This window comes from Phycodurus eques, chromosome 6 (genome assembly GCF_024500275.1).
Source record: "Phycodurus eques isolate BA_2022a chromosome 6, UOR_Pequ_1.1, whole genome shotgun sequence".
Lineage (NCBI taxonomy): Eukaryota > Metazoa > Chordata > Actinopteri > Syngnathiformes > Syngnathidae > Phycodurus > Phycodurus eques.
The window spans coordinates 28,584,815-28,597,832 of record NC_084530.1 but is presented as its reverse complement, the minus strand read 5'-3'; the positions used below and the strand labels follow the sequence as shown (position 1 = coordinate 28,597,832).

Here is a 13,018-nt window from a genome sequence, read left to right as displayed (position 1 = left end):
TTTGTGGAGGCTTTTTTTTTTTTGCCTTCTGGGAAAGAGCAATTATATTCCTGTATAAATATATACAAGGACACAATTGTTTCAGAGGAAAATCCAAATGAGACTCTTTGTAAAATCTGGGGGGCGGAGAAAACGCTGAGATTTGATTCTCCAGATAGCCTCTGCTTCCTCTAAGGCAGGGGGTGTCAAACTCATTTTTGTCGCAGGCCACGTCGCAGTTATGGTTCCACTCGGAGGGCCGTTCTGGCTGCGAACCCATATGATTGCCTCATATTATTACATATGCGCAAATTAATGGATAATTACTTTTGAAATTAGAAGCCAGTAAAAACTAAAGTATGAATTGTATTTTAAAAGGGGGGTTGGTAACACAAAAATGCTTGGAATAGCTCAACATTTTTAAAAGTGAAGCCGATTTGCAATTTTGGTATTCTAGCAAGAAACACAAAGTCGATGCACACTCTCGCGGGCCACATAAAATGACGTGGCGGGCCAGATCTGGCCCCCGGGCCACCGGTTTGACATGATGCCCGAAGGGTTGTAATGTGGTTATGAGACATTAGCATTCCTTCACGTCACCAGAGAAACGAAATGTGCGTATACCAAACCTTTTCGCTGGGAGAAGAGTACATTGGAATAAAACGGCCGAACGGTCCAATCGGTTTTAGATGACAAGCAGGTAAGGAAGCGGCTTTTAAGCTTTCCCGATCCAACGTAGCCGAGATAATACTGCGGCTTCCTCTGGGAACGAAAGCGAGATGAGGCGGACAGAAACTGGGCTGATTTTAAAAGACAAAAACACTTAATAAAGAGGAGACGGAAAGGAGAGACAGGTGTCAGGAAAGCAAAGTATGTTGTTTCACGAGGAGAACGCATGTGAATTTCGGTGTCGGTTGATTTTGTGACGATCTATCTCGGGAGATTCTATCATCAGGAGATTTTAAACGCAAACCATTCTGCAGGCAGTTTTCCTTCCAAGACTCGTCCTCGGTTGCCTCGCACTAAGGTCGCAAATACTTGATTACCGCCGACACGCCGCAGTGTGAATGGAGGAGGTGGGATGCGCGATACGCACCCTGATACACGGCCAGCGGTTTGACACGTTTACGATGCGTACGAAGCGAGCGACTACCGATCAACAATGATATCGCTCACTAATTAAGTTGTGATCTGATTTGACAGAAATTATGAGGCACTGCCGGGGCTCCTTTGTTGTCGCCAATTTATTGAACGACTAATAAAGCTAGAGGGTCTTCAATATCAATTATATGTAGGGAGCAACAAAAGCTTCGACCTATTGTAATGGACATTTGAAGCAGTGTTTTTTAATTCACGTTATCACATTGAGGCTGTAAGATTTGCGTTTCTGGGAATTGTCCTTCTGCCATTTTGATTCGGAATTTGTGCAAATAACAATACTTGAGCTTTTAAGACGGGCCAAAAATGGTTGCAATTTTATCCATTTGAATGTAGTTATGATTTTCCCCTCCTATAAAAGTGACCAGTTTTATGGTCAATATACAGTATCAATGGGAGGACACATAGTGGTAGTCTGTAATCATTTCTTGTTGGAACCGGAGACGATGTTATTATTGGAATCCTTTACGTTACATATACACGTACAGTTTCCCAATTGGCAGATGCTTGTGGTCATCTAGTTTTCTTTCCCTTGCCACCAACTGTGTATGTTTTCTTTAATTTTGTTCACAGCATGCATACATTAACAGCACGGCGCGTGCAAGTGCATTTTAAAAAATAATAATAAATAAATAAATACAAATGAAGAGACAGGTGTCCACACGCAGGCCAGGACACTGAGTCAACAAACAAGGGTCGCATTTAATCAAGACTAGTTTTGTTTATTTAGCAGTGGTTAGGTTTTCACTTACAAACCTCCCAAACTCCATTTCAAAATTCATCCTTTTAGACGCCGGCGAGAACATTCAAACAGTATTAATTCCCCTTGCTGGGAAAAGGGACAGCCTTTTCCCGGAGCTATCCATAACATCTGAATATAAAAATAAATACGCAGAACGGGCTTTACCCTCAAGTGAGGAGTGCGGTGGGGGGAATATCTGGGCAGTGTATGTTTTTCCTCATTTGTATCAGTGTCTGGGGCAACATATTTCTCTCCGTACGTTGAAGCCCCCCCCCCTCGAAGTTGTAAAGCCGCCTTCTTTGGCTATCGGCAACTTCTTTATCTTCCCGTTTCTCCCCGCCGGACGCCCCCCTGCGCCAGTTAGCTCACCGCAAGCCGTTGGGAGGACCACAAGAATGCTTAAATCAGCATAATTAGCCCCGTGTGTACTTTAAACACGCACGTTTCCCCCAAGCCCGGACCCCTGCCGCCCGTACACCGCTGCGTATGCATCCACGGCCCGACTCTTTGAGTCAAACATTTCGGCAGTCAGTCGCACGCTCGCTCACAAAACACAACACAAGGCGTAAATCAAAATGCCGCGTCGCTTTTCCCACCCTGCTTGGTCTCACTTGTGCAGCTGTTCCCCAACAACTGGCCCCAAAACCACTACGACCGCACTAACACACTTTACTGTGCGGCTTAGCATGAGGCGGCTAAATGAGTTTAGCATGGACGCTAAAAAGACGGTTGTAAAGTTTCCACAAGCCGGCTGGTAAAAATCAAGCGGGAGCAAGCGATGGCATGGAGTTTGCGGTTTGGGTCCCACACACATCTGTATGTGTTTTGGCTTTCACTGGCGCATTAACAAACAATTGCCTCCCAGCAAAGGCATGACGTTTGGCTGCACATGAGGATTACCATTACAGACCATTTAATAATCATAATCACCACCATCAAAAATGAATCAGCCCGAGCATGTGATGTTTATACTCGGGTGACTGTGAGGCTCATATTACCAGAGATCAGACTAGACACTGTTTGTTGGCATAGCTGGCGCATTGCCGTAAGTCTCTATTTACCTATAAGGGCAAAAACGTGGTTACGCAGCAGGTCAAGTTTGTGCGTCTGCGGGAGATAAGAGCAACCACGCAGCTGATACACGTCAAGTTTTCTTGGTGAGTGCGACCATGTCCAATGGAAACAAATAGAGCAGTCACGCCGACTGGGCTTGGGGCTGACCCCACAACACAACTTTAAGGATTATGATAGAGGTTTATTCATACACATTTTGCAATTGAATCACTCTCTGTGTCAAAACTGTCACCGTCGGCGATCTTGATTAATTGCACAGGCTATTTTTAAGGAATATTTGAATGTAAAAAAGTGTAAAAGGAAGTTGCGAAGTGTAAATAATCAGTCCTAATTTTAGTGACAAGTGTAAAACGAAGCTCAGACACACTGCAGATGCGCTGAAGAGGAAAATTTAGAAACAACAACAAACATAATACATGAACATAACAAAATTGAGAGTTGCGATTGAGCATCTTCTGGTGCACTGCAATGGAAAAACTGCGACCCTGAATCTAGTTTTGAGGCTCCACATACAATTTTTTTTGTTGTTTTTTTACTGAACCACAAAAACATGATGCGATTGTCAAGGAATAAGCAGACTGCCACAAAGAGAGGAAACAAGGGGCAATAAAGGAAAAAGTGCGGCTAGCTGGATCTCGCTTACGCTTAAAACACAAAATTGTATTATATTTTTTGGGGGGGGTGAAAGCCCAGGTGCATTTTTTTGGATTGGCAGTTACGTCTGTGACATTGCGATGCTCTTCACCGGCGACATTCAGCCGCTCATGGAAACCAGTTGCCGGAACCCACACACTGCGCAACCATTTTCGGTCGGTTTCGGTAGTTACTGCAAATAATCCTGTCGCCTTTTATTCATTAATTATATTATTAATTTGCGCTCGTAAGCAGGTAAATCCAGTCGAGAATATAATTTGCAGCACTGGTTTCGGAGGCCCATTCGAGTTGGGTTGAAATGTCCGTCGCAGCTTAAAAACTCAATTTCTGAAGCGCCTCAAACACAGATAACATTCACAGTCTCCAATTACTGGCATGGACGCATGCAAGCACACCCAACGAGGGCTAGTCAATGCTCAAAAGCATTTGTCAGCAACATTTGATCAAAGCGGTGTGATACTGTTAATGTGAGGATGCGTGCTGCTAACTAGCCACACGGAGGCCGGCGTCTGTGTGTGTGTGTGTTTGTGTTTTTGACATACACAATCACGCAAGCATGAGTGCACCCTTTAGCTGTGTTTGTCTGTCGCCACAACTTTGGATCTTACTCAGGGTTCAGCTGAGGTAAAGATATGATATTACGCAATGGGTTATAGATTTTTCCACCCCTGGCCAGCTGCCAGCGCGCTCGACAGGAGAGAGAGTGAGAGCGAGTGAGCGAGAAGGGTGGGGGGGGCGGGCGGGGGTGAGAGAGCAGCACACTTTGTTCCACAATGTCCGATTCACCAACTGGCCTCCCCAGTTACAGCGAGGAAATTGTGCGTTCTTGCGAATGACTCCATAACACCGGGGAGCATCTCGTGCTGGTAAACGAGAGGAGTTTTATCATTTACATTTCTGAGGTCTGTTTGATATTTCAGCCACCGCTGCTGCTGCTGCTGCTTGGCCTCTGTGCTATACACACACACACAGACACACACACACACAATGAAGGCAAAAAAAATACAATAATAATAAAACTAAGGTCCTCATTTGACATTGCGTGAAGCACCAGCGTTGATTCAACCATGAAGTGGACCATCTAAAGCCAACCTCCAATTTGTTTGGATTTGAAAACAATTTTACTTCGGGTAAATTATGGGAGTTAGAAATAATATCTTGCCTCGCATGTGAACGTGTAAAAATTAAGTTAACCGTAATTAATACAGGGGTCCTCGACTGCCGATAGTGGCGACATCGCAGGTTTCGAGTTTACGAACAGTGTGCAAAGAACTAGTTTGAATTCGTCATCACCTGGCACGAGGCACCGGTGAGCAGTGTAGTGGCTTTCATACAAATATTTACTGGAATGTATATAACTTTACTACAACTACTAATTTACGGCGCGTGTCAAATTAAGTACAAATTCAGGTTACATGGCTGCCGCAAGAACAAGAACTCTTCATGGCGTTAATCCGTCAATGCTCACTGAGGTCTTGTGAGGTGCACTGAGATCTTAAAAAAAAAAAAAAAGTCTCACGGTCTGAGCTAAGGAGCTTTGTGCGACTTTAAAGATTTTTCACATACAATTTGTCATCATTTAAAGTCAATGAATTGTGAAAGCTAAAAAAAAAACAAAAACAAAAAAAAAACAACATTACAGAACGTAACACGCGAGAAGCCGAGCACTCATCAGACAGGAACGCCATACTATCAAAGTGACTTAAAGATCGTCTAATGTGTGTGCGTGACAGACGTCTTGGGTGTGGACGACATCCAAAACAAGACTCGGAGCGGCTCGGTCTGTTTCCAATCAGACGCTCGCCTGCCACGATGATCGACGCCACTCTTTTCTTGATTTACTCGCTGCATATGTTAATGAAACTTCTCATATCAAGTCTGGTCCACTTTTTTTTCCCGCCTGGATTAAGAAGGCATGCATACGGTTCGCGCGCACACACACACACACACACACACACACGCGAGGCATAGAAATGCTTTCACAGAGCTTCTCTGGCCTAGATCTCACACGCAGAGGTACTCTTTTAATTGGGCCCTTGATGCTCGACATAGGGCGTACTTCCTCTAATTAGCTATATCTATAGCGTATGGGAGGCTCTATGAATGCATGCATGTGTAAAATCCTCTTTTGAGCAACTCCAAACTAACTAAGAGCTTTAATTTCACGCTAGGCTGCATTGTGCCATTGAGTGGGGGTACCCCCCGCAAAAGACCCTGTGAGAAAATCAAAAGGAACGCAAAACACACCAATAGGTGACGGAGGATTGGGGGGGGAGGGAGCCCGTCTGAGACAAACAACAACACAACAACAACAAGGATAGCTCATCCCCCAACAATGACGATCGAGTTCTAACCGTCACTCCTCTTTTACAGAGAGCTAATTGACGAGGAGTATGATGGTGAAGGGGGTGGGGGGGTGGGGGGGGGGGGGCGGCCCCCGGCAGCTGCGAGAGGAGGGACGGGCCGGAGTGGGCGACTCACGTTTCCACCATCTGATCATCTTATCAGCTGCTGCGATGTTTAATTCATGGATGAAAGTTTTCACCGTCCCTTCTTTGAGTCTCAAATGTAGAAAGAAGTACGACACAGCATAACCTCCAAAATCCAACATCGATTAACTTTCAGTTTTAAAAAAACAAAAAAAGCATCCAAAGTCATACAGTTTAGTGGACATCGAAAAAATTAATAACTCCAGAAGAGTATTTCACTTTTCTTTGCCCCCCCCTCCCCCCCATTTCTTGTGTGAAGCCACCACAGAATCGTACAAGTGAAGGCAAAGAGAAAAAGTGCCAAATTCAGGTTGCTCTGCATGCAACTATAGACGGCTATACTGTAAATAACAAAAACAAAAACAAAACACATTGGTTTAACCCTTCTTCACTTTCTTGCAGAGCAGTCTTGAGAAGTAAAGGTTCCTTGTTTTCCGTTCTTTTCTTAAAATGGCGATACAACCCAAATTTGTATTTAGGTCTACACACGTTGTAGTTTACAATGATCGCAGTAGTAAAGTCATAATTTCAGTAAATATTTGTACGAAAAGATGCTTGTCACCGTGTTTGTCGCGCACGATCACGGTGGCTAACTTCTTTTTACAAATATTACGAATGTTCAAATGCTACGTCAGACATTCCCTGTTCAGTTAATGCAAGTTCTGTGATGGCCACAGTCTGACCTCAGAACAGATTATTTGAATTTTAATTTTTATATCACTTAAGAGATTGTATTGGACGTTGGATGTGGCACTGCAGCGCTGTGCGATCTTACGATAAATATTGTAGAGCGACGTACGCTAAAACCCTCAATCGCTGACATCGTTATTTAGATGGTTGGGCTATTGTGTTAGCTCTGTTGCTACACTAATGTAGCGTAACAACAGTCGCCTTTTTATGACATCATCCTTGTGCATCACCCGCCAGGCGTGACCGCTCCAAACCGCGCTTAACCCAACTGTTCTACTAATCTAACCGTTGGATTGGGCGTAACCGTAACTGCAGCGACGCTACTACGTCACCCGCAAATACTGGACGTAAACAATATTGTTACACTACGATACAATGTACACCACGACAGTGTACATTCCTTGAAAACTAATTGTACCACCAGATACTTTGATACATTTGCCTTTTATTGTATTTTTATTGATCTCATTCTTTTCTATATAAGATATGGGTTTTAAAAATAAAATGAGGAACGATAAGATAAATTTCATGTAATTTTAAGGGGGGAAAAAAATACCGTATCGGAATACATATCGTTGTCGGGATATACAATTTTGTCAATATAAATCCATATAATGAACGTTGGTACTTTCCATTCTCGTGAGCAAAGCTTTCGGGTTTGAACAAAAGGAGGCTCCTCCTGAGCAGGAAGAGCACACTGACTGGCTTTTTATCAAAAGTACACACGCATGACCGCTCAATACAAGTATATCGCAAAGCAACACAAGACAGCTATAGGGGCCGCCCGGTTCCACTGGCCGCAGATCAGCGTAAAGCTAATCCGCACTGGGAGGCCAGAGGGAGGCTATTCACACGTGCGACACATATATCTGCATACACAATAATAACTTGCATCCATGCAAGGGGACAGCCACCTATTACTCTGCGGTGCCAAGCGCCTCGGTTAAGCTTGATAAATCCATTTTCAACGGGCAGTGAGGGAGACTGTGCAGATAAGGGATGAGCACACTGCCGGATTGAGTGTACTTCCAAGATTCACCTTTTTTTTTTGGGGGGGGGGGGGGGGGGGGGCGCGAGGGTGGGCACTGAAGAACTCTCGTCTCCAAATCATGCTTCCTCCTTTGCAATCATCTTCCTAAGTGACACATTTGTGCCATTCTCCAACATCCATTCATCCGCCCATCGCGGCCCACCAGCTCTCGCGTAGCGGCCAAGCCGTGTAAGGTGGGCCTGGTCTGCATCCAGAAGGAAGGATGAATAAATAAAAAGAACACAATGTACCCCTGGGTTGCGCCCGCCCGCCTGGCGTCCTGGCACCCAAGTCTGCCCACTTTCAGCCGGCCTTGCTTCCACTACAGCAAACCTATTCTTCACTGCATTTACTGGGCCGACTCGCCGCCTGTGCGTTCGCGTCGAGTATGTTACGAGATAACGCGCGCCCAACCTCGCTTTACACGCGTGACTCAATGGAATCGGCCCCAAATCTGAATGCGTGCACGCCATCGCACGGTATGAACGGGGCCTGAATGTGAGGCTTTCGCTTCGCCGCGTCACAGGCTGCAGAGAGTCAAGCATTCGACCACAATGCTATGTCACGGCACGGCAAAAAAAAAAAAAAAGATGCGCAGACTAGCATTTACACTTTGCTCTCTCGCGTCCCTAGTTAACATTTTTCGGCATCACCCCCTAAAAACGATCGCGTGACTGCTAAGAGACGAGTCTTCACGTCCCAACTCACACGAATGCTTTTGTGTACATAAAATACTGTTTGACAGGATGTTGAGGGACAGTCATTCACACTAGTGCATTTGTCAGGAGAGAAAAGAAAAATAAAATAAAAATCAATCGATCAAATAAAACGCTCGGATGTGAATGCTGAGACAAGCATTCACACGAGGGCCGGCGCGGGTCGCAGAAAATATTTTCCTGCAATCAATCTTTCACATTAACGTTGCGGTGTGCCAAAAAAAAGATATTTATTTCAAAAGAAAAAACCTATGATGAGTAAATGCTGAGGAACAAGCATTACAAATTCAAAACACTACAGCCTGCATTTCCCCAGTGCTGCACGATAAATGTTTATACTTTTCTAATTACGGCTAAAAAAAAAAAAAAAAAAAAAAAAAAAAAAAATATTGGACTTTATTCTAACTTGTGAGAGGCGATGCTGTTGTGTGTCAAACAATGATTTAAAAAAAAAAAAAAAAAAAAGTAAAAATAAATCAATCATCCACACCAATGCTTTTGTTTTCCCCAAAAATAATGTTTGAATGCCGACAGACAAGCGTTCCGACTGATGTTATTACTTGTCAAAAATATTTGTTTTTTCTGCTAAACTATCATAAGTAAATGAGATCATGGACAGAAAAGCAAAGATGGCCCAGCATTGTAGGAAGATCGCAGGACTTTACCCAAAATCCAATGTAACCGCTCTGCTATTCCCTAATCACAGCACCTGGGAGATATGATTGCAGATTATTTTGTGATCGATATGATATGCTGCTATGTATTAACCCCTGTTCAACCGCATCTCACATCATTCCAACGTAAGTTTCGAGTCCATTCTTTTCTTGAGAAGATCATCATTTCTATACATGAATCTTGTGTTGCGCGTCCTTGCAACTACAAAACGAAAAAGCTCCATTAAAATAAAAAATGTAAATTCCCAAAATTAAATTATAATAACAATCACGGGCATAAATTATTTGACATGAAACCCAAATGGCTGAGAATAAAAAAATAACAAAAGTTCTCCCCCCCCAAAAGATCTCTTGCACCAAGTTGAGCATCTCATTAGTTTGCACGCAGCCTCGGAAGTTGGCAGCGTCGGCGGGGACTTAACTGGAAGCCGAGATAATTGATTTGAAAACGCCGCACATAAAAGTTTTAATTAAAGACGCCCCCGCAACCTTCATATCGCATCAAAACTTTATGCAAATACTTTTTCTGCCGTCACGGGGGCTGTGAAGCACTGCCAGAGTTCCAGTTTTTTGGCTTCACCTATCCGGGCAGGGACATTTCCAACAAAGCTCTTTAGCGCTATTAATAATGCACTCGAAGGTTGTTTACACCGCTCTTTTTTTCGTCAAATATTAATTATTCACGAGGTGTGATCGAGGAATGACGACAACAAACAACCCCAATGCGCGCGTGTTGCCTTCAAGTGTGCAGCTTCGACATAAAAGAGTGGATTCCAAAATAAAAGTGCATGCAAGTGACCTACTGAATATATATATTTTTTTTTAATCTTTTTTTTTTTCACCCCGCAAATTTGATATTAATCTTCAGGAGCATGCCCATCATCCACTGCACGGCCCATTTGCTGCCAATTCATTTTAATTAACGGAAAGACAAAGGGAACTCGGACGCTCACACCATCAGGCTTGGAATTCATCTATACTAAATATGCAAAAATCAAATAGAATATTGATTAGGAAATGTGCCACACACACACGCACGCATGCACACACACACACACACACACACACACACACACACAGCCTTATGCCAGAGTGACAGACGGCCGAAAGGTCAAGGGACGTATAAGGAGTCATTCAAAGGACACAAGTGATGTGATTAATTCGACTTATACAAGAGTGATTAAAAATTGTTGTGATTCGCTTGTGCCAACGGTCAGAGGGAAAAAAACAAACAAACAAACAAAAAAACTCAGCTAGGAAGGCCTGAAATAACACTGAGAGGGAATCCACGTTTTCCACCGTGGACACACACACACACACACACACACACACCTCTCAGTTTAAGGACACAGATCCTCTCATTTCTGGAATTGATCTTTCAAAAGATGGGAAAAAATGTTGGGCACATTTTGGCACGTAAAAAAGCCAACTAAAATTGTAGTAAAGTATTGTGCAAAAACTTGTGTGTTATGTATAAAATGATATTAGACTACTTCAGTAATGATATTAAATGTAATGGCAGCTCCTGATCAGAGAATAATGAAAATCCGACATCAGGTATGAAAAATATAAAAGCAGTTTTAAAATATATATATGTATATATATTATGAGGCTAAAATTGGAGCCTGTGAACCAGGGCCACAAAATGTACATCTAAATATGTTTGCAGCTTTTCTAAAAATTGAGGCAAAAACAATTATAATCTGCATTTTTCTATTATCATATATATATATATATATATATATATATATACATATATATATATCATCATCATTTTAAAACCTACTTTCTGCTATTCTTAATGAGCGTGATATAGAAAGCAGAGTCGCAAAATGTAGAATAAACTAAAAAGGTCATTAGGGGCATGACCTTTTCTGTATTCCTTTATTAAATTCATGACGAATAATAAAAACAATTTTAAAATGTGTTATTCACCACATTAAAACAAACGTAGAACAATTATTTACTAAAAGAAAAAGGAAAAAAATCGCTTTGAAATTACAATTTGGATAAATATGGCACCATGCTGTAAAACAGAAGGTCAACTATCTCCTTAAATTTTCCTTTTTTTTAATAAAAGTACATTTTGCACCGTGTGTACTTACGCTATAATATGGAATTCAGCTTTAATTCCATTTGTCTTAGATCAACCTGAATTATTTTTAAGTGTAAAATGTAATCTGCCTTACAAGGCCCGTAAAAAAAAAAAAAAAAAAAAAAAAAAAAGAACACATTTGTGCGGGTTCCTTCACACACACAACAAACTGAGCTATATTTTTCATAATAATTCTTATTAATTGCAGTAATAGGTCAAGATCACATTCCTGTGATTCCCAAAAATCTTTTCTAAAGAAATATGTATAATGACCACGTGAAATCCATCCACTTAATTGAATCTCGCAATGCAGCCAATATATATTCAATATCATTTAAAAAAAAAAAAAAACGAAATAAAAATGACATGCTTCAAAAATCGCCTTGACGTATAGGAGAGGTCAAGAGCATTTTTTTCCTGCTCTATCAATCCTCCAAGTGTACAGCTCGCGCCTTGAACGCACCACAATGATCGTTTTTTGTTTTGTTTTGTCCAAATGACACGAACGTGAACACGTCGGGTCGTCCACCCTGGCCCTGAAAGCAACACGACAGCGCCGACTCGCCCTCGTCGGCGCGGGCGCGCGCGCGCGTGTGTTCGTGCAGCTCAACTCCACTTCCTCGGAGCGGGGGAAACGGTCCGTGAACGCAACAAGTCGGTTAAACCTGTCGGTGTGGTTTCACGTTCAATTGCGTCCGCTTGGCTGGAATCGGGCTCCAACGCTAACCTACTGTACTTCGAGATTAGTTTGATGAAAAAAAAAAAAAAATTAAAAAAAAAAAAAAAGGAAAAAAAATAAATCATCATCATCATAATAAAGTGCGACAAGCGCCATTTTCTCTCGATAGCGAACGTAGCGCCGCGTTGGAACGTCTGTTGGAAAAGCGCCGTTAAAAACCGAAAAGGGACGACGGGCGGAAAAGTGATAAAAGAGTTGAAAATGGGGCAAAGGAAGGCGGAAAAAGCGGCAGACGTGAACCGGAGTATAGCCTCAGGCGCACAAGACCGGGGGGGGGGGGGGGGGGAAGAGAAAAAAAAAAAAAAAAAAAAAGAAAGACGAAGCGGGCAACCCCAAAAGCGATTCAAATGTCCTTCCCCCCACCCCGTTAAAAGACAAGAGAATAGTGCGTACCTGTGTCAAGCAGTAAGGGGAGTACATGGCTGAGTCTACAGGTGGCGGTCGGAGCGGTCGCGAGTCAACGTGGATGGAGGAGGTTCGCTGCGGTGCCGCATCGCAAAGGCTGGCCGACACTCGCTGCTGTGGCTCGGTGCAGGCTCTAACCCCGCCTCGCTCACTGTGCCGCCGAGCTCCGCACCAACTTGGAGGGGAAACTTTTTTTTTCCCTGCTGCTCTGCCTCCCGCCCGCCCTCGCTCGCTCGCTCGCTCGCTCGCACTGCACACCCCCCCTCCCCCCCCACCCCCTGTCCCTCCCCCACCCACCCCTCCCACCTCCGCTGCCCTCCCCTCGCATGCACAACTGGAACTCTACTGTACGTCCACTGTTTGCTTTTCATTGCAACTTTGAAAACTACCGAGCGTCGCCCTGCAAAACTGAACCCGATGGAAAAGTAACAATCTGCGGGTTTCCAGAATGCGAGTGAATGCACCATATTCTACACACACAAAAATACATTCGAGCAATGCATTCAGATGATTAAAAACTGCAAGACTTGACCAAGCTTCGGTTTATTTTTGCGCCCTCTCCCTCATTCAATC

At 43.3% G+C, this 13,018-nt stretch overlaps 1 protein-coding gene across 10 annotated transcripts in view; it reads right to left on the bottom strand.

Annotated features, from left to right (window-relative positions):
- Nucleotides 1–12,644, bottom strand: part of nfixa (nuclear factor I/Xa) — a 117,224-nt gene extending 104,580 nt beyond the window's left edge. For all 10 annotated transcript variants that reach the window (XM_061678820.1, XM_061678826.1, XM_061678829.1 and 7 more), the window contains exon 1: nucleotides 12,434–12,644. In XM_061678820.1, the coding sequence (XP_061534804.1) occupies nucleotides 12,434–12,460 (27 nt within the window). In that variant the 5' untranslated portion in view covers nucleotides 12,461–12,644. The remainder of the gene's footprint in view (nucleotides 1–12,433) is intronic.
- Between the last annotated feature and the right edge of the window lie 374 nt (nucleotides 12,645–13,018).